General features: G+C 34.8%; 1 protein-coding gene across 2 annotated transcripts in view; it reads right to left on the minus strand.

The window, feature by feature from the left end:
• The window catches only part of LOC138704465 (lipase 1-like), a 46,099-nt gene extending 27,754 nt beyond the window's left edge, over positions 1-18,345 (minus strand). Inside the window, exon 1 of one of the 2 annotated variants that reach the window (XM_069832370.1) lies at positions 17,746-18,345. Coding sequence is in view for 1 of the 2 variants with exons in the window: in XM_069832369.1 (XP_069688470.1) it covers positions 6,608-6,706 (99 nt within the window). In the remaining variant the exon portion in view is untranslated. Of the gene's footprint in view, positions 1-6,607; positions 6,756-17,745 lie in introns of those variants that run through there. The other variant, XM_069832369.1, reaches the window with a different exon arrangement.
• Between the last annotated feature and the right edge of the window lie 2,213 nt (positions 18,346-20,558).

Here is a 20,558-nt window from a genome sequence, read left to right on the forward strand (position 1 = left end):
AGGAATACAATTTAAATTAAAATTAAAATCAATATTAATTTTACAATTATAATTACAATAAAATCAAAGTACGAAAATATTATCTGATTAATAATATTGTAGAAGTTAAGAACAGCGACAGATTTGTTACTAAAGTACAAATTAAAAGTAAAATAATAATTATATACGGATGAAATTGCCGGATATTTAAATATTTTATGTTACAATAAGATAACTATTTACAAGAAGCTATGTCTGAACGAGTCTCAGTTACTGAACAAGTGTCTAGTAACGATGAAAGAGTAATGGAACGGAGAAAAATTCTCTCCGGCGCCGGGATTTGAACCCGGGTTTTCAGCTCTACGTGCTGATGCTTTATCCACTAAGCCACACCGGATACCACACCTGCGTCGGACAGAATCGTCTCAGTTTTAAGTTCCAACTCTTGGATTCCCTCTAGTGGCCGCCCTCTGCACTACGTCATAGAGTCGACTGGTTGGCAAGTTGGTATAGCGCTGGCCTTCTATGCCCAAGGTTGCGGGTTCGATCCCGGGCCAGGTCGATGGCATTTAAGTGTGCTTAAATGCGACAGGCTCATGTCAGTAGATTTACTGGCATGTAAAAGAACTCCTGCGGGACAAAATTCCGGCACATCCGGCGACGCTGATATAACCTCTGCAGTTGCGAGCGTCGTTAAATAAAACATAACACATTACGTCATAGATGTCTATGAACGAAGGACTGAAGTCCACAAATGTGCTGAGGTGCATTTTTCTCCGTTCCATTACTCTTTCATCGTATGATGACGCAGAATATCTCCGTGGAAATATCATATGTACTTCGGTACATTAAATAATATACATGATATGCGTAAATCACTTGTGATTTAAGACGGCGCTTATTCCGTCGGATCCTGGCCAACTAGTCACTCATAACGAGTGCACGTCAGCACATGTGTGGACTTCAGTCCTACGTTCATAGACATCTATGACGTAGTGCAGAGGGCGGCCACTAGAGGGAACCCAAGAGTTGGAACTTAAAACTGAGACGATTCTGTCCGACGCCGGGGTGGTATCCGGTGTGGCTTAGTGGATAAAGCATCAGCACGTAGAGCTGAAAACCCGGGTTCAAATCCCGGCGCCGGAGAGAATTTTTCTCCGTTCCATTACTCTTTCATCGTATGATGACGCAGAATATCTGCATGGAAATATCATATGTACTTCGGTACATTAATATATATATATATATATATATATATATATATATATATATATATATATATATAAGTGTCTAGTAAGTTTACGTTTAAATTCAATTTTATTTCTACAGTCCCTGATGATAGCAGGTAGCGAATTCCACAGTCTTGGCAGGGCTATTGTGAAAGAAGATGGAGGTGCGATGGAATGATGTTGTTAGTATTGTTTCATGGCGAGATCGTGTGTTCAGATTATGATGGGAAGAAAGATAAGTGAAGCGAGACGATAGGTACGAAGGAATAGAGGAGTTCAAGATCTCAAAGACAAGGATAAGTGAATGCAAATTTCTTCTTTTATCTTGTTTAAGCCAACCTATTGCTTCCAGGGATGGGTAATGTGATAATACTTGCGAACATTGCTTACAAAACGTATACACAAAATAGTTATGAGCACGTTGAAGTTTCGTTTTGTTGTCGCTGGAAAGGTCAGTCAGTAAAATGTCGGTATAGTCAAAGTAGGGCAATACACGCATCTGCACAAGGGACTTTTTTAAACAAGAGGCGGGATAAACATTTATCCTTTTTAGCACATGGATAATAGAGTATACTTTCCTGCAGATTTCTGTGATTTACATGTCCCAATTGAGATTATTATCCATTGAATGTCAAGATTTTTTAAAGGAAGAACTGAAAGGAATATGCACAGTAGGCCTACTTACTTTAACGGGGGAAATGTCTACTCGGTATTAAATGTGTAGCAAGTATATTTTAGGGAAGCGATGGATGTAATTACTATTTTATATTAATTTTTTAAGCTAGTGACTTGGTTTTTTTGTAACATACTTCTGTAGATATCAGTAATGACATATTCAAGTTTCATATTTATAGGTTGAGTAGTTTGCAGAGTTATTTAAATGTCAAAATAGTAGTAGTAGTAGTAGTAATAATAATAATAATAATAATAATTTATATATTTTCAGAATTGTTCGTCTCCCCAAATTTTAAGTGTTGTGTCTGAATTTGTTTACAATAAGTTTAATCTATTTAGAAAGTTCCTTTGTTCTTATATTTTTTTTACATTTATCTTGTAAAAACAGGAGGAAAAAATTAAATATACTCATATATAAATTTATAAAATTTAGACCTACAGAGTGTATGCACATATTTTATTTTTTTTTATTAAAACACTATTTCTTTTCTGAAAAAAATGCCAACAAAACTTTTTGAAGTATACTTTAAAGAACATACAGTGAAGACTTCAGCTTCTTAGCACAAAATATGTGTAATCCTAAGCAATGTGAGTGCAGAGAAGTGGACAAAAAGATGCGAGGAAATAAGTTTAAAAGTTTCCATAGGCTACATATTAAGCTCAATAAGCGCAGCAGACTTTTCAAGGATGGCGTAATTAATGAAACAACTGCCACACAGTGTGTAATAACGCAAATCGAGCTGGACAAAATTAATAACTTCTCTGCATTCCAACGGATTGTTATGAAACTTTCTAGAGACATTATAGGTAGCAGATATTCTTTGTGTACAAACTCTGACTACGCTTTTGTGAGAGGAACCACCCCTTTATAGGGGTAGTTTTAGACAAAAATAGTAACTTCTTTCCTACTAACAGATTTTTATGAAAGATTGTACGGAAGTTACAGGTAGAATATATATTTTGTGTACAAACTATATTTACGGTTCCGTAAGAGGAAGTAAAGGCTGGTTCACAATAAACCGGGAACGGAAACGACAACAAAAACGAGAACGGAAGTAATGTTAATTGTGAATGCTCACATTTAAATACATTTAATTTAACATTATTTACGTTCTCGTTTTCGTTGTCGTTTCCATTCCCGGTTTATTGTGAACCAAACTTAACCCCTTTACAGGGCATGTATTTACACAACATTAACTTCTTTTCTACATAACATATTTTTATGAAACTTTATATAAATAGCACTCTACCAGGTTAAATAAAACATTATTATTATTATCATTATTATTATTATTATTATTATTATTATTTATTTTAGCTGGCAGAGTTAAGGCCGTAAAGCCTTCTCTTCCACTCAACCAGCAAAAAGTATACATACATACAGTATGTATGAACTTACAAAGACTCAGACTTTGTAGACAAAAAATATATTCCATCTGTAACTTCTGTAAAAAGTTTCATAAAAATCTGTTAGATAGAGAAGTTATTAATTTTGTTTAAATGTACCCCTATGGAGGGGTAGCTCCTCTCATGGATCCGTAAATATTGTTTGTGCGCAAAAAATATATACTATCTTTAACTTCCTTACAATGTTTGATGAAAATCTGTTAGAAAGGAGAGAAGTTATTAATTCTACCTAAATGCACCCGCTATAAAGGGGTAGTTTTTCTTGTGAAAGCGTAATCAGAGTTTGCACACAGAACATATGTGCCACCTGTAAGGCATGTACAAAGTTTCATAACAATCCGTTAGAGTGCAGAGAATTTATTAATTTTGTCCAGCTAGTGATTTGCGTTCTGATTCACTGTGTGTCTGTTAAGGTTAGATAAAAATCTGTCCAATGTACTTTTAAAATGATCTTCGATATCTATGAATAATTTTATAGGCCTAAAATCTTCACGTAGTGATTAAAAACTTCCTCATTCTATGATTTTATTCTGCTGTTAAGCGAAACATGGAACAGTTACCATATGCCTCACCATCGAAAAAATTAATTACTGATAAATACGCAAGAACGCACAAACTTTAAAAGAATGATTCAACACTCTAAATGATGCTGTATTAAATGGTAAAAGAATTGTAACCGGACGTGACCGGCTATACTAAAACTCACATTATATTTGGAGAACTTTAAAACATATGTTTTCCAATTGTAATATTTAAACACTACTGTAAGAAGGAAAATACTTTACAAACTTGTAATTTAAGTGAAATTAGTAAGAACTTACCTATCTGAACAGATTTCATGGCTCACAGCACAATAAATCACAAACAATTCGCTCTTTTTCACCTACATCAGGTATGCTCAAAATTGTAAAAGCCCCGATTACACGGATGATGCTGCACTGCATAACATGCACAGTGTACGGGATGGGCTCCGCAACTACTGTACATTGCAGCACCGCCCGTGTCATGGCTCTCATACTCTAACAAATACGGATAATAAACTGAATTTGAAAAAGGAAGGAGTATACACTGTAATATTCAGTTATTACATTATTATTTTATTATGTTTAATACAGTTATAATATTATTAGGCCTATATCATATGTAGTGTTATTTTCATATTCCACCATACCATACATTGCGGTCTGTTCAACATGTGCATTCTTTTCTGCAAGTAATCGGAAATCCATTTCCAACGAATTTACTGCGATGCGCAGCTGACTCAAAAGATGCTCATCTGTTAATTGGGATCTATGTTTGGATTTAGCAACCTTCATTCTCGAAAATAAATGTTCGCACACATATGTCGAGGCGAAGGTAGCTAACATAGTGGCAGCGAGTAAGCTGATCTCGGTATATTTCCTTTTGTTCATTTTTTTAACACTTCTATTCTTGTCAAGTCATATTCTCTGCATTTCTGAATTCTACGTCACTTTGCAAATCAATTAACGCATCCTGGAACTGCACTCTCACGGATTGTACATTTACTATTAAAGGATTGACAAAAAGATTAATATCACTCTCCATACATCTAAAACCACTAAATCTATGTTCTGCGAATTCAATTTGAGTCGTTCCAGTACGGAGATATAATTAACTATATTTTATTCAGGCACTAATTGTTCGACTTTCTTCAGTGTTTGACCTTTCATGAAGTGCTTTCAATTCTTGAAACTGTAGTGCACGTTGCACCCTTGAAAAAATTATTTTATCACAACATGTATTTCTTTTAGAATAAAATCAAACAATAATAGTAATAATAGTAATAATAGTAACAATTACAATAATAATAATAATAATAATAATAATAATAATAATAATAATAATAATAACGTTGGTATATGAATACATATTACAGAAAACAGCTTCCCTGTTACTTCGACATGTTCTGGGTGACAGAGCGTATAATGTCGTTTTATGTTGCTCAGTAGTATTCCTGACAGTACCTTACAACATAGAAAATAGTTCACGTTTTCACCGAACGCACAACAAAAATAGTTTTCCTCCCACACTGTACGGAATGATCGTTCGCTTACAGAAGCTTTTGGCTGTGTCATTGTCCCGCACTGTTCGTACGTTACTAAGTATTTGAACTGCCTTCCGCAGTCATCCGTCGAGCTTCGAAGGAAGAACAGCACGCTCTACATTCGAAGGTTGTGATTACAGAACGTAATCGCGAGTCAGAGAATGAGCATACCTGACCTACATAGTAAGCCTCTCTGTCTACGACTGAACAGGAGCGAAAAGTGTTACAAAGAACTCAATGTTCATACTCTTCTAAATATAACTTTCCGCTGATAAATCAGTAAAAGCTATTTCTCACAACATTCTTCAAATATTAAAGAACATGAATTCATATTCACCTATGCCTAACTAAACAAGTCGAAATTTGATTTTTGTCCACCTAGACTGGGAACATTGCACACTGTGCGCCAGTCGCAGTGTTGTAAAACTTCGTCAGAGTGTAAATAGGCATCATAGCTTCAATTTCTATATAAAAAGGAAAAATGTGAATGTGACTTTTGACCAAATTTTCGCCCATCTCTTCACTTAACTTAAAATAAAAATAAAGAGAACACATTCGCAAATATTTTCTGAGGCACTGCTGGCTCCCTACAGGTACAGTCAAATGAAGAACAGTGCAAACAATCACAGTTTTTTTTCTATAATAAATTTAACATTATTTTGCAGAACTTTGGTGTGAAACTTAACAGACAAAACTTAGCGACTTTTCTGAGTCACTTCCTGTGGTTAAATTTGAAGTTTAAGAATACAATTTGAATTCTTGGAATCATTAACAACCGTGGTTATCACGAAACGCTTTCGGACTGCCTCTAAAATTCCAGATTGTTCATTAATTTAGTTGAAGTCCTGGATTCCAATTATCGAAATGTAAGCTTCGAAAATTAAAATTACATGTGAATTTTTAGCATTGGTTGAAGTAGGAAAAAAATTTCGGGAGGGGATATCACGACCTTTCAAGATCTGTTGTGCTAACCCTCAAGCTAAGTGCATTCCCAAACCACACCGGCTGACTACACTAAGGTTCGCTGCGTTCTGAGAAAAACCCCAACTGCGACTTTGTCCAGCGCACGTGTCACTGTGGATTCTTCAATGAAAAATCTCAGGCCTGACAAGGAATCGAACCTGGATCGCCTGCGTTACAGGCTGAAGGTCTGGCCACTCAATCACCGTAAAAATCGGATTGAATATGAATTATTCAGTTTTTAATTAACCAGTCTCTACTGTATTAAGATGTACAATTATCATTTTCTTACCGTGGACAGCTGAGTATCGGGCTTGGATGAGAAACTTTGTTGATTAGTGCTGGTCCATAGGATACAAACTGTCCATAACATCAAGTATGTCCGCCGCATTTTGCAGAAAGTTAGACGCCAGTCTTAAAGCTGCCTTCCACACGAAACAGACAAGTCTGTATTGGAGGTGGTTTATTGTAACCTATTTATATTTAAGCAACATAACTAAAAATAAACAACAAACAACTTTGCCCTTCACCTTGAAAGAATAACAGTTCTTAAACCCTAATAAAAACTGAGAAGGATATCCATTCAACTTTCATTAGCTTTTCTATACAGGTTAGAATTTGATCATCGTAATTACATAAGTTGTCTGTAAGACTTGTCGAGGACTTCGGGCATTAAAATCAACATTGTCACCTTCAAAGAGGAAGTGCTACGCGTTGAGTGTTACCTACATGACCGTTGAGCGCTGACATTGTATTCTATTATATTTATTTACATTCCATGGTATTGGTACATCACTTCGCGACTAGAATATGGAATACGTAAAAAAATCTTAATATTACTGTAAAGTCTTAATTATAATCATAGTCTAGTTGAAATATACACAGAAGAATTATTTTATTATCAATACTTTTTGCAAGACAGAAATATTCATGAAGCGTTGTTGAAAGTCATAAATTCACATACAGAATAGAAAGCGTAAGAAATTAGGTACTTCTTTAATTTGGCCTTAAATGATCTCATGTTTTGAGTTTGTGTTGTAGGCTATACAAGACATCGTAGGCGATTACAAAACATTGAGGGGATTACAGCATTCGTGGAGGAGGATGACGTATTCTGCTAGTTCATGGAATCAACATCGATCAATTTACAACGGACGGGTAGTAAATCGGAGTTCCGTGAAGTAAATTCACACAAAACAATCATATTCATGAGTTAAAGGATTTACGCTATGCTGGTAAGCTCAGTTGACAGCTTCCTAGCTCACGACGACAATGGACCTGCATCAAATCTCGATGATAGCGGAGTTGTCTTATTTATGACCAGAGACCGGAATCATTAAAATAGGCAGGCAAAAAGGCATCATAAATAGCTAAAATACGCAATAAAAGGCAATTACAAAAACCTTGCACTAGACACACAACCTTGCACTTTCTACAAAGGGATTTCGACAGCAAGAAAAGCTTTACATAAGTCGAATGCAAATTGAGATTTTCGACTCGATGTTGCAATTACTGTTGGAAGCAAAGAAATCTTCTTCCCAGTAGCCTTGGAAAGTGCATTTTTGTGTTTGGATGTAGTGATATGTTGCGGTATGAAATATTTAGCTAGCTACAACAACGTCGCAATGAAAACTGAAAGAAAATTAACCGTTAAAAATAAAGTTACACCCGCACTCATTGTTGCCTTGTCAAATAAACACAAGCGATAATTAAAACGCTTACTGTTATACATTTTTGCACGGCAGCACTCATTGTTGCAAAGAATATGAAGTGACTGAAAGACAATAATATACATTCGGTGAAGTCACTTTCATTGTAGCAGTTATGGAAATAAATTAAAATATACCTGTAGGCAATTTTTAATAATAAATTAATAAATAATAGATAAATCTATATATATATATATAATTTGAACTGGTAATGGAAATTACGGGAAAACGGCTGGACGGATTTTAATAAATGACCCCTCATTTTGAAGCTTGGAACTCAAAGTTTTTCGGAAAAATAGTAGTTTTCAGTGAAATATCAATTTTTAAACATAATTTTTCTATTTTCCAAAATCCATCTGTCGTCAGTTTTGAGAACTAGCTAATAGCATTCACGGCCGACTTGATATTCCCTTCGCTTTTTTGTAAAGGAGAAGCGAAGCGAGTATCAAGTCGGCCGTGTTGCATTTCAGAATAAAACAAAACACATACTACAGTAAAAAATATTACACGAAGGCCATGATCTGCAAGAATGCTGACATATTTAGAGCTCAAATTGAATTGGTTATTAAAAACTTAACTTACTAAAAATAATTTACAGGTTCGATTCTGTGGTGTGTAATTTTCTGGGTACAGCTGTGTATAGGATATTAAAAACTACAAAACTTGAGGTGGTTTGATGACATTATTACTTACTTACTTACAAATGGCTTTTAAGGAACCAGAAGGTTCATTGCCGCCCTCACATAAGCCCGCCATCGGTCCCTATCCTATGCAAGATTAATCCAGTCTCTATCATCATATCCCACCTCCCTCAAATCCATTTTAATATTATCCTCCCATCTACGTCTCGGCCTCCCTAAAGGTCTTTTTCCCTCCGGTCTCCCAACTAACACTCTATATGCATTTCTGGATTCGCCCATACGTGCTACATGCCCTACCCATTACAAACGTCTGGATTTAATGTTCCTAATTATGTCAGGTGAAGAATACAATGCGTGCAGTGGTTTGATGACATTATTACCATTAGAAATGAAATATTATTGTAGTTAATGCTATGATGTGACTATTTTTAATTAATTATACATATTAATGCTATATTGATGATATGAAAGTGAAACGTTTTGGGGTTATATAAGTAGGTGTAGAGAATAACTTAAATTAGATTTTGATTTCTATATTTTACTGAGTGGCGGCTATATAGTATATATAGTATAGGTCTATGTTACTGAAAGCTATAAAACTTACGTAAGATAATAATATTATTAAAAATCAAATATTTTTATAATTATTAATCAAGTGGGGTTGGGTCTTTTTCATATATTTAATGGCGGTGTGGTGTAGATATTTATATGCGTGGTTCTCTTCAGTATTGGCTCGAGAGAGAGTATCTTTCATTATTATGGAAGCAAATAACTTTCCGAATGTCTGGTATTCTTCATTGAAAATAAATCTGAAAAATGTTTATTTGAACGTCTAATGAACTTAGTTTGCAGCATTTGCTGCAAGCCACTAGTAATCATATAAAGGCAAAGAAAGCATTTATTTTGTAAATTAGGCATTTATATTAAAAAAGGAAGAAAAGGGCAACACAAAACTGTGACGTTTCAATCACAAAGGTATAATTCGTACAGGTTTACTTTCAAAATGAAGATAAATTTAACACATTTAAAAAGGCATTCTGCCAAAGTTCCGGTCTTTGATAATAACGTGATACCGGCATTACAATATAACCTATGCATCTGCACGCTTCCCTTTTACTCTTGGCGTGACTGCAACAATGCGATAACAAACCAATATCCGACTTCCATAAGGTGTTCAAGGACAAACTTCAGTAAATATTTACCAACAAGTGTTTTAAAAACAAATTTCAATGTAAAAAAAAGGAAGACAAAGAGAGAAAATACCGCCCCCCTGGAAATAACCGCCCTAGGGAACCTAAATCCGGCACTGGCAACATACTGTACATACAACATACAACCACAGTCTAGTATATACAGTCACGAAGCTCAGTACTTAGTAAATATGCATCCATAGATAGTTGCTAACCACTAGGATCGCTAATATCTATTATAATCGATAAATAATCAAATAAAGGCAAAACAAAGCATTTATTTTGTAAATTAGGCATTTATATTAAAAAGGAAGAAAAGGGCTACATAAAACTGTGACGTTTAAATCACAAAGGTATAATTCGTACAGATTTACTGTCAAAATGAAGACAGATTTAACACATTTAAAAAGACATTATGCCAAAGTTCCGGTCTCTGTTTATGACTAGGGATCGAAGTTCGGACACCAAAACATTGCCTAGAAGCGGCTACAGGTTTAAGCAACATTGGCTATAGGATGACGTCAGTTGTTTACAGATATATTATCTTCAGGTTCATACGCTAAATTAAAGACGTCGCTTGAAAGGAGCTCTCTTCATTGCAAGTTAAACGGGTGCAGTTTTTGTATTGTTATTGCATTGTTTGTTTTAACACAGCATGGCTGTCTTCTGTTGAAAAGTAAACACTTGGTAAGGACTTTAGTTGTGATTTAGTGAAGTACTGTGAAGATGTATTAAAATGTCGCAAATGAAATCTGTAACTGTCCTGTGTTTTTAAAAGACTTCAAAGATGTCAATTTTTCAGTCAAGGAGGAAAATATATTATGTTTTAAAGTTTTTAAAGTCAGATATAAAAGTTAATAAGCGTCGTGATTTAGAAAACCACCTGGTTTCGCGGCCAGACGCGCTAACCGTTACCCCACAGGTGTGTTACATCACTTTGTTGTGTTGCCCTCGGCGTGCACAGGAAGGATAATCTGCTTTGAACTGAACTTGATACGAGTTAAGTAGTCCACGGCGTAGGTTTTGATCTACTTGAAAGCCATGGTCGTAAATGTTTGTTAATGTGGCATTCTGTATCGTCACAAGTCTTAAGTGTAAGTGCTGGTTTCACATTTGAATCGTGGATTGCAGAAACTTCACATCTTCATTTGAATAAATTTTTCAGGAGGCATAAAAAACTTTTCTTGTCTTATGGGTCCGAGGCAATCCCCTACGTTAGCGGCACAATTAGGAAGAAGAAGAAGAAGAAGAAGAAGAAGAAGAAGAAGAAGAAGAAGAAGAAGAAGACGAAGAAGAAGACAAAAACTTTTCTTCAAAAGCGTTTGATATTTTATGCTCGACCATGCCGAAATGTAGTAATTGTACACCTGGTAGCAGCCCTTTAATGGACCTAATTAAAGTACACCTATTCATTAAAGTTCAGGTGTTCCACCAGTCAGAAAATACCATTGTAGCAATATGAAAGCGCAAGTATCGATTATTCTCGGATATGCAATCGAAAGACAACTAGCGCGAGATTAGACAATATTAAACTCAGTCGAAAAAAACAACACACAAATTAACATCAATTCACCGTCATCTTCCAGCATTTCACAAAGCACATTCCCGCAAATTCATTTCACCAATTGCCGGAAAAAATCAATATGGTCGAGCATAAAAAGTCGTATGAAACTTGACTATAATGGTAAGTAAGACGCTCGTATGAAAATTATGAAACTCGCTTGCGCTCGTTTCATGTTTCATAAACATACTTGCGTCTTAATTACTACCATTATAGGCTCGTTGCATAATGTACTATTGAAGTGACTGTATTTCTTTTATTAAAGCATAATAATAAGTTGTAGTGTTTGACATACATGAACATTAATTTTTCTCTTTACTATTTTGTGGAAAAAAAAATCAGAATTGCTTGGACACGTGGGATTTCTACAATTCTTGACTAGTACCAATCATTTTTCTTTCTAGAAAACAATTTTTAGGTGAAGAAGACGGTGAAAGATAATATTTCATCTTAAAAGGAACTTCAAATGTACCCTATACTTGAGCCAAAAAAAGTACAGGAACATACAAACATGCCAAATTACGTGAATAGCATATTTAATAAAATTCTTCAAATTTGTTTAATCCTACAAAAAACAAAGAAAAGTAAACTTACATTTTTTAGTTCTAAAAAATTCCACAAGCCCTGAATTTACACTGTAAATTAAGTTATTGCTGCTGTGAACTGTACACCGAGCACTGGACTTGTGGAATTTCTGCACCACTTGAAAGACCTATCGCCTTTTAAACTACATCGACCTCAGCCGGGTGTCAATCCGAGTACTTCTGATCCATTCACTAACATGACAACCTCGAGTCGCAGAGGACGTCAGATTGTAACATAGATATTGTAATACATTGATAACCATGGCCCGAATTTTGATGACCTAAATATATCTATAAAATGATCTAAAAATGACTTAAAAATTTTATCTTCATTTTAGGGTATGGCAGTACAGCACAGTTTTTACTTCGGTAAATTAGAACTGAAATTAAAAAGTAACATAAATTTAAACTCACGAATTTGTGTGTTCTAGGAAAGAGCACGTATAAAAATATTACCTTATTCAGAATTATTGCAGTAGGTAACCACCAGCATGCGCAGGTTCTCGAAAGTTAGGGGTCGCCTGTTGTCGGAAAGCACATTTTTGTACTGTAAGAAACTCCTTTCCACATACGCTGATACAACTGGAGCATACTTGAAATGCGCTAAATCACTGCCAGTGAGATCTTCTTCAATGCAGGAAGTGTCAAATGCTTCACAGAAGTCTCTGTAAAAATCTGACGATTTATTCTCCTACATGGATACACTTTGTTGCAGTAAAAGTTGCGTGGATTTCTTCTTACTTGCGAGTTGCAATGCCCGTATATGCTTATGACGACCCACATGTTGGTGAACAGTGAATTATTTTCTTTCGGCTGGTACCTTTGTTTCGCACAACTTATAAAATAAAATTTCACCGTCCGTAGAGAAAACATCATCTCCAAATTCAGACACAATTTGTCTTAAATGACAAGATTTAGATGGCTTTATTTTAGACATGGCTGAATGAAACTTTGAAAACTGAACACCAAACATTCCTCTCTGAAAATCTGTAATTAACTAAATCTGTGACAGTGAAAATAACGAATCAAACGCTTGCCGCGACAGGAAGTAGCTAAAATAACTACTTTCAACATGCATATACATTGTCGAGCGGTTTTCCCCCCTCCCCCCTCCCCAAGAGGCTATGGTGGCCAGACGTCCTCTTTTGTCCGGACATGTCTTCCTTTTTAGGCCTTTTTCCTGAGTCCGGGCGGATTTTTAAAAAATCAAGAAATGTCCTGCTTTTCGTAACTTGTGTGTGTAATATTTTGAAATTATCTGATTTGACGCCTTTTTCAAGTAATTTGCCTGTAGGTGGCAGCAGCATCGACGGAATATACTCTTTGCCTACGATCATAACTCTCTTTGCATACAAAGTAATATTAAATTCACATTTTGTGCATTTTTTAATGTATTTTTATAATGATTATAGTTCCCTTTACTTTCATATGTAGTTAACTGTAAAATCATTTTATATTATTGAGTTTTATCATAAGTATACTGTAATAAAACACATATTGACATAATTTTAAGTGTATTATAGGCCTAAGCTTAAATCTAAATATGGTAGATATTTTCTGTCCTCTTTTACAAATCCCTCGACTTTCATATGTAGCTAACTGTAAAAGCATTATTATTAAGTTTTATCATAATTATTTTTGTAATATTAACATAGTTTTAAGTATGATATAAGCCCAAATCTGTACTGTAAATATTTTGTAAGAAAATAGATATTGACGTAATTTATAGTATAATATAGGCTTAAGCCTAAATCTAAGTACATATTTTCTGTTCTCTTTTTTCGAACAATGTCCTCCTGTTTGAACCTTTGTGTCCTCTTTTCTATCGATGTAAATCTGGTCACCCTACTACAGGCATGTTGGAAATAGGGGAATTGGTTGCAGCGACAACAATAAGTTGTCTAGAGCTAAGACACAGACTCTCAATATGTACATTGTCGAGCCACTGATCAAACGTCCATTTATTTCGTTAGAATAAAAATAAATTTTAAATAATTAATAATTTAAATTAATTTAATATTTTGCAAAAAAAAAAAAAAAAAAAAAAGAAAGAAAGAAAGAGAAGGACCAGAGAAGGAAGTAAAATGCGAAGACAATGACCGAAAATGGCTTAAAACTTCAAAAAATGACCAAAACTTCAAAAATAGAAGATATTATGATGAAAAATACACAATTGAATTAACATTTTTATAATCAGCGGTTAGTGTTCAGAATTTTAACACATGAGAGCAATGCATACTGCATGAGGAAAACAAGATGATATGTCATCAAAATCCAGACTCTGTTGATAACCTTCTGGGGCAGAACTGGTCTTTCAGGAATACGTCACGTTGCGTTGTATCCATTACATCACTCTTGCAGACGTTGTTAAACAGGTTTTGATTTAAATTGAATACAGTGTGTATCTATTAGTTTGTTGCATAAGTTCGTAGCGTTTTTGTTTCGCGTGTTGGTACTCCGGTTACTATGAGTTTATTTATCGATCGTCATTTTTTATTCGAAGTTCAATTGTTGTGCTTGAGTTTACATATTGAAGTTTTCATTTTTGCAGATAGTGGAGCAGTGGATGCTAGAAAATGGAGTGTCAAGTGGAGAAAGTGGAACATTTCCGACATATTCTTCTTTTTGAGTTCAATAGAGGATCGAAAACAGCGGAGGCGCCTAGAAACATTTGCGTCGTGTATGAGGACAAAGCTATCGGAGAGAGCACGGCAAGGAAGTGCTTTTCTCGTTTTAAGGAGGGTCGTTTTGACATTAGTGACATTCCACGTTCAGGAAGACCTTCGGGGTTTGATGGAGACCACTTAAACACATTAATCCACAATGATCCACGTCAGTGTACCCGAGAACTGGCAAATGTGATGAACTGTGACAATTCCACATCGTGCGACATTTATTGCCACCAACTGCGACGTCTGTCACACGCAATCCAAGAAAAACGATCAACAAGACTGCGAGAAGTGATGCTACTCCACGATAACGCCCGTCCGCACTCTGCTAACCTGACACAAAACACTATCCACGAGTTGGGTTGAGAAGCTATTCCGCGTCCACCTTATTCATCTGATCTTACGCTCTCAGATTTTTACCTTTTCCGCTCTCTATGAAACAACCTTCAAGGAATTTCCTTTCCGGATGAAAATGCGCCCCGAACATGGCTTGAAGACTTCTTTAGTTCAAAACCGAGCGATTTGTACAGGAGTGGAGTCGAAAAACTACTCCAGCTTTGGCAGACTGTTGTAAATAGTGAAGGAGAAGACATTGTTGATGATTAACTTCTCTCTTATGTGTATCTGATGTGTTTAATAAACTTATGGTAAAACGCTACGAACTTATGCACCAACCTAATACATTGATTTACATTAAACTTAGGAGAATATTATTCTTTCTGCAACGTGAAAAACAATTGTCTGGATGGAATGGAATTTCGGAAAGTGGGGAGAGGGGGCACTGTGACCTTTCAAGAACTATTGAGCTAACCTCAAGCCAGGTGCATTTCCAAACCACACCGACTGACTATACTAAGGTTCGCTGCATACCCAGGTTTCGAGCAGGCCACCCTTCTCGTCCCTTGTCAGCCCCCTCCGTGCGTCGCCATCCGGCGTTCGGGGAATGCTATGGAATGATGACGAAATGGAGAAATGGTGACGGATTTATGTAGATGCCGAAACATATCGATGATGTTGAACAGTAACCCCGTATATCAAAATATTCAATTTTACAGGAGAGCGAAAAAACATTTTAATATGTTGATAACGAACAAATACCTCACATAAGAGGGTACCTACTTAAATAGACTATCTTCTTGTAAACTTTGTATACATGCCTTGGTATAAGATTTGTTTGCAGAAGATTCGGAAATACTTTTTTCGATAGGGATAAATTGACGTCTAATTTTGTTTAGCTTCTTTACATACCAGGTTGCTGTTCATCACATTCCAATCTTCAACAGAGGAAATTCTCTTCAAAATATGCGACTGGTTCTTAGTCAATAAATTAGTATTAAATTGTAACAAAACTAACATAATCCAATTTAAATCCTGTCTAAATTCAACATCCAAATTTCAAGCGCAATAATTAACAATAGGTCCCTATTAGAAACAACAACAATAAAATTTCTGGCTTAAAAATCGGTAATGTGTTAAATTGGAAAAATAATATTAAAGAAATTACCCCCAAACTAAATTCAGTATGTTTTGCTATTAGATCTATGCAATAGATAGTAAATATCAAGACCTTAAAAACAATATGGTTTGCATAGTTCCACTAGATAATGAGTTTTGGAATAATATTCTGAGGAAATTCCGCACATAGTAACAGTATATTCCTACTACAAAAAAGAGTAATTAGAATAATAGTATGTGCTAAATGTAGGGAATCGTGTAGCAGTATTAAAAAAACTACAAATAATGCCCATGGCTTTTCAGTATATTTTTTCATTAATAATCTTCCTCGTATGAAATCCTGAAAACTTTGTAACTAATTCAACAGTTCATAGCATAAATACGTATCAAAAAATGACTTTCATACTCCATCGGCAAGTCTATCGTGCTATCAAAAAGGAGTGCGTTATATGGCAGTAAAAAAATTTTAATAGCCTCCCTGTGGATATAAAAATGAAACTCAAAACATTTATTTAGGGCCAAATTAAAGAAGTACCTAATTTCTCACGCCTTCTATTCTGTAGTTGAATTCATAACATTCAACAACGATTCATGAAATTGATACTAAAACTTTGTGTTGTACTAGTAGACTATATTGTAAATCTCGTCTGCATATATTTCATCTAGACTGTGACTATAAATCAAGATTTTATAATAGTATTAAGTTTTTTGACTTGTTCCATATTCTAGCTGTGAAGCACGTATGAATACCATGGAATGTTAATAAATACAATAGAAAACACCATACATGAGGGGTTCGGAAGTAAAACATAAGCGACGTTTTAGTGTTTTAGTAAATAAACATTTATACATGCACCATTTAGTATAGTTACTAGGAAAGTAAAATCTGCATACTTCTGCCATATCTTAAGATTTTGGAAAACTAACTACTACATTAGACTAGAATGTAAGATTCCATATTATACGCTACATATCTCACTTTTGACCAAAATATCAGTTGCCAGGTTTTACGCCCAAGTCCCTCAAATAGCCTATGGATTACAGAACATCAATTTTAAAAAATGCGTTTGAATGTCTTTAGTACAAGTCAATTGCTGCACAGTGAGTTCTAACTTTTGAATTTTCAGACTGTGTCTATTTTCGCTGTTGTTCGTTATGTACTTTATGACGCATTTATTTCAAGGCAAGATAAAATTTCTGGTAGTTCAGTTACAGGTATCTAAATGAATCTTGCGTTGGATAATTTCAATTTATCACCACATTTTTCACTCTTTGCATTCATTTCTACCTTCAATGTGTGGAGTATTAATCGCCAAGTGTCTTGTGTAAAAAAAGCTGTCCTAATTATCGCGAATTCCAAAGCAGCAGAGTTTCACTGTACTGTTATTTACTCGTATAATATTATATCACTGTGACATGCTGAGTTTTATGAGTTTATTTTTGGAAAGAGAAATGGAAATGAGTTGGCACTTATCCCAGTTTCAGCTAAAGAAGTTATGTTATATCCCGCCTTTAGCTCAAAATATTGTCACGAGTTTGAACCACGATTTGAGGTTTAAAAGTTAACTGAGTTATGGTGAAACAAACAATACTATACTCAAAAATTGCATTTTATACTTACCGATATTTTAAATTCCAAAACCGACGTGAAGTAATGTCTAAATGATGACGAAGGAGTATGAAATATTTGTATAAAGTCTTCTTTATCACAATAAAGTGTACGAAATTTCAATTCAGACAATAATAATTTTTACACTTATTCGATCAAGTACATACATCAATTCTGAAGAGAAATTTTAAAGTCCACACAATACCTACGTTCCCACGTTCTGGCGCAGATTCGAATGGCCCTCGCGTGATTCCGGAAACAGTTTTCATAATGTAGTGCGTCTAGCGGCTAATAGAGATGGGTAAAAAAAATAACACAACAGTTATTTTGGAACTGTTGCGGTCCCAGAGCTGTTGCAAAAATAATCTCCTGTTCCGAAATAATCAACCCCGGGCTATAAGCTTGAAACGGTGGAACCAAAAAGGTGTACTAGTATGGCCGCCAAATTACCCATAGTCCAACTCTTTTTCCGGCGTGTTAAACAGCTGTAATGTTCGTAGTATTACGATTACAACTTCTGTTTTGTGTTGTGAATATTTTGAAAGTCTAGTAAAATTCTGCGGGTGTTATTTTTATAAAAGCTAATATTCTTTTCTGTTGGTGAATATAGTGAACAGCAATAAAAGAAAGTAGAAATGAAGTGTTCAGTCCATGTAACAACCATAATACGTTTAATAAAGCTACAGTGAAATGTACATTGATATAATAATCTACTAATTTACTCCTGTTCTCTCCACATCCATTCTAAGTCATTTACGTAAGACAAAATATAATTTTTGAAGCTTCATATGTTAGATAGAGCATAGGTGGACATATTGTGCTGTTGAGTCTAATTTTTTAAATACCTGGCTGTATAAAGTATCGTAAGTTACTATACAGAAAAGTACAGAGTGAAGGTCAACCATGACAAATATAATTACGTAAGGTTGTTCGACAATAAAATATAGGCTGCAGTATTTTCAAAGAGTGTAGGCTATTATTTTTATCATGTAGTTGCTACATGGTCTAATACTGGTAAATTACATTATTTTTTAAAGATAGGCTATAAAATATTTTACATTTTTATATACAGTACAAAGAATATATACAGTCCTATTATAATGCTAAATTACATTTTTAATGATCAATTGTTTTATTAATAAATGTTCAGAAAAGTATAGGCCACATTTTTATATAGGTTATGTAGTAGGCCTATCTTTTATATAGATGGACCATTATACGGCCTAACAAAGTACTAAGTTATATAGCTATACTTTATCATGTCTAAATTTACAGAAAAATGAGAAAAGTGTGCATTTGTTGCATAGGCTATAGCCAATGTTTTTCTTCTGGAGAAAAAAGTGCTGGAATTCTGTGTAGAATTAACAGACTGGGAGGTGATTACTATCCAGTGTCGTTTTTAACCTCCTTTTCGCCCAACTTTCTTGGTGTGTCAGAGTTTGATGGCAGTTCTGATGATGTTGAAATTATATAAGGAACTTCTTTTAGAGTCTCTGGATTATGATGCCGAACTCAAAGGGAAGAGAAAAAAACTAGACTAATTTGTATATGAAATCTTATAGATAATTGAATGCACTGCACTTCATCATTGTTAAATTCTAAATATATATAGGTGGATGATATGCTTACATATTTAAGTCCTTCCACGTGCAAAGTTGGAACTGCATTTGATTTCAGTCTAACACTAGAGCAAGAGGAGGACCTGTCAAAACATTCTTCCAGGAAATGTTGCGAGCAAATAACGCTTCTTGCCGTTGGCTGCCAATTTGGCGTATTTATAAATTTTAGCCATTCAATTTTACGACTTATATCTTTCGGAAATCTGTAAAGAACGTAAACCATAATGGTTAGGCCTACATACTATTATATGAATTCCATTCATTATACATAAATATAACAATATAATGCTTAGATATGAAAAGTCACGGCATTTCCTGAAGATTTTGGTTTAGCTGTTACACCACAAATGCAACAACTAACCATTATTAAAATTTGAATTAGACATTTAAATTTCGCCATGTGACATAACAGCCTGTAGCAAAATTAAATACTTGGCGGTATTTCGCGGAGAATTATGAGACAAAAGGTGTAGTTTGACGTCACATCCGTCCCATCGCTTGCAAGCATTTCCCCTTGGATCGCAATCTCCTTTCTTTTTATCCTCTCAGGCCTAACCGATCAAAAGCTTTCGCTTGAGCAAGTAGTTAGAATTTCACTCGCCAGGTGGTAGTGGTGTTACAATTTCTGTATTAATAGAATCTTTTGACGCTAGATAGCGGCAACACTAAAGCAGGACTCTGAGCCGAAAAAATGCTTTCGTGTTAAAATGCTCTGTTAATTTATTATTTTATTAAGCCTTTCTGCTTTAAATTCTATTCCCTAAGGAATAATCAGTAAACACTGCATGTTAAATGTTAAATACTTGGCAAAAATTAATTTACAAGCTGTGCTGTGTACTAATAAAAATCAAGTAATTGCAAACAAAAAGAAAAAAAATCATGTCGTATGCATATAATTCTGATGACAAAATGTATCCTGATTTCCTGAAATATTATGACTTAACATATTCCTCAACATATTCTCAAAAACTTCAAAACAAAATCTCATCTACCTCCGATAGACAATACAAATAAATCAGAAGAATTTCACACACGGCAGTAATACCACGCCGAAAAGTTAGGTTTCCTCCCATTTGAATGCGAATGCGATATTTTGACTGTTTGAAATTCCATTATTGTATTCTATCGTATTGTATCATAACGAAATGAGTAAACAGCTACAACACGGAATCTAAGACCCAGGAGATATTGCACGTCAAGCATGCT

This window comes from Periplaneta americana, chromosome 8 (genome assembly GCF_040183065.1).
Source record: "Periplaneta americana isolate PAMFEO1 chromosome 8, P.americana_PAMFEO1_priV1, whole genome shotgun sequence".
Classification (NCBI taxonomy): Eukaryota; Metazoa; Arthropoda; class Insecta; order Blattodea; family Blattidae; genus Periplaneta; species Periplaneta americana.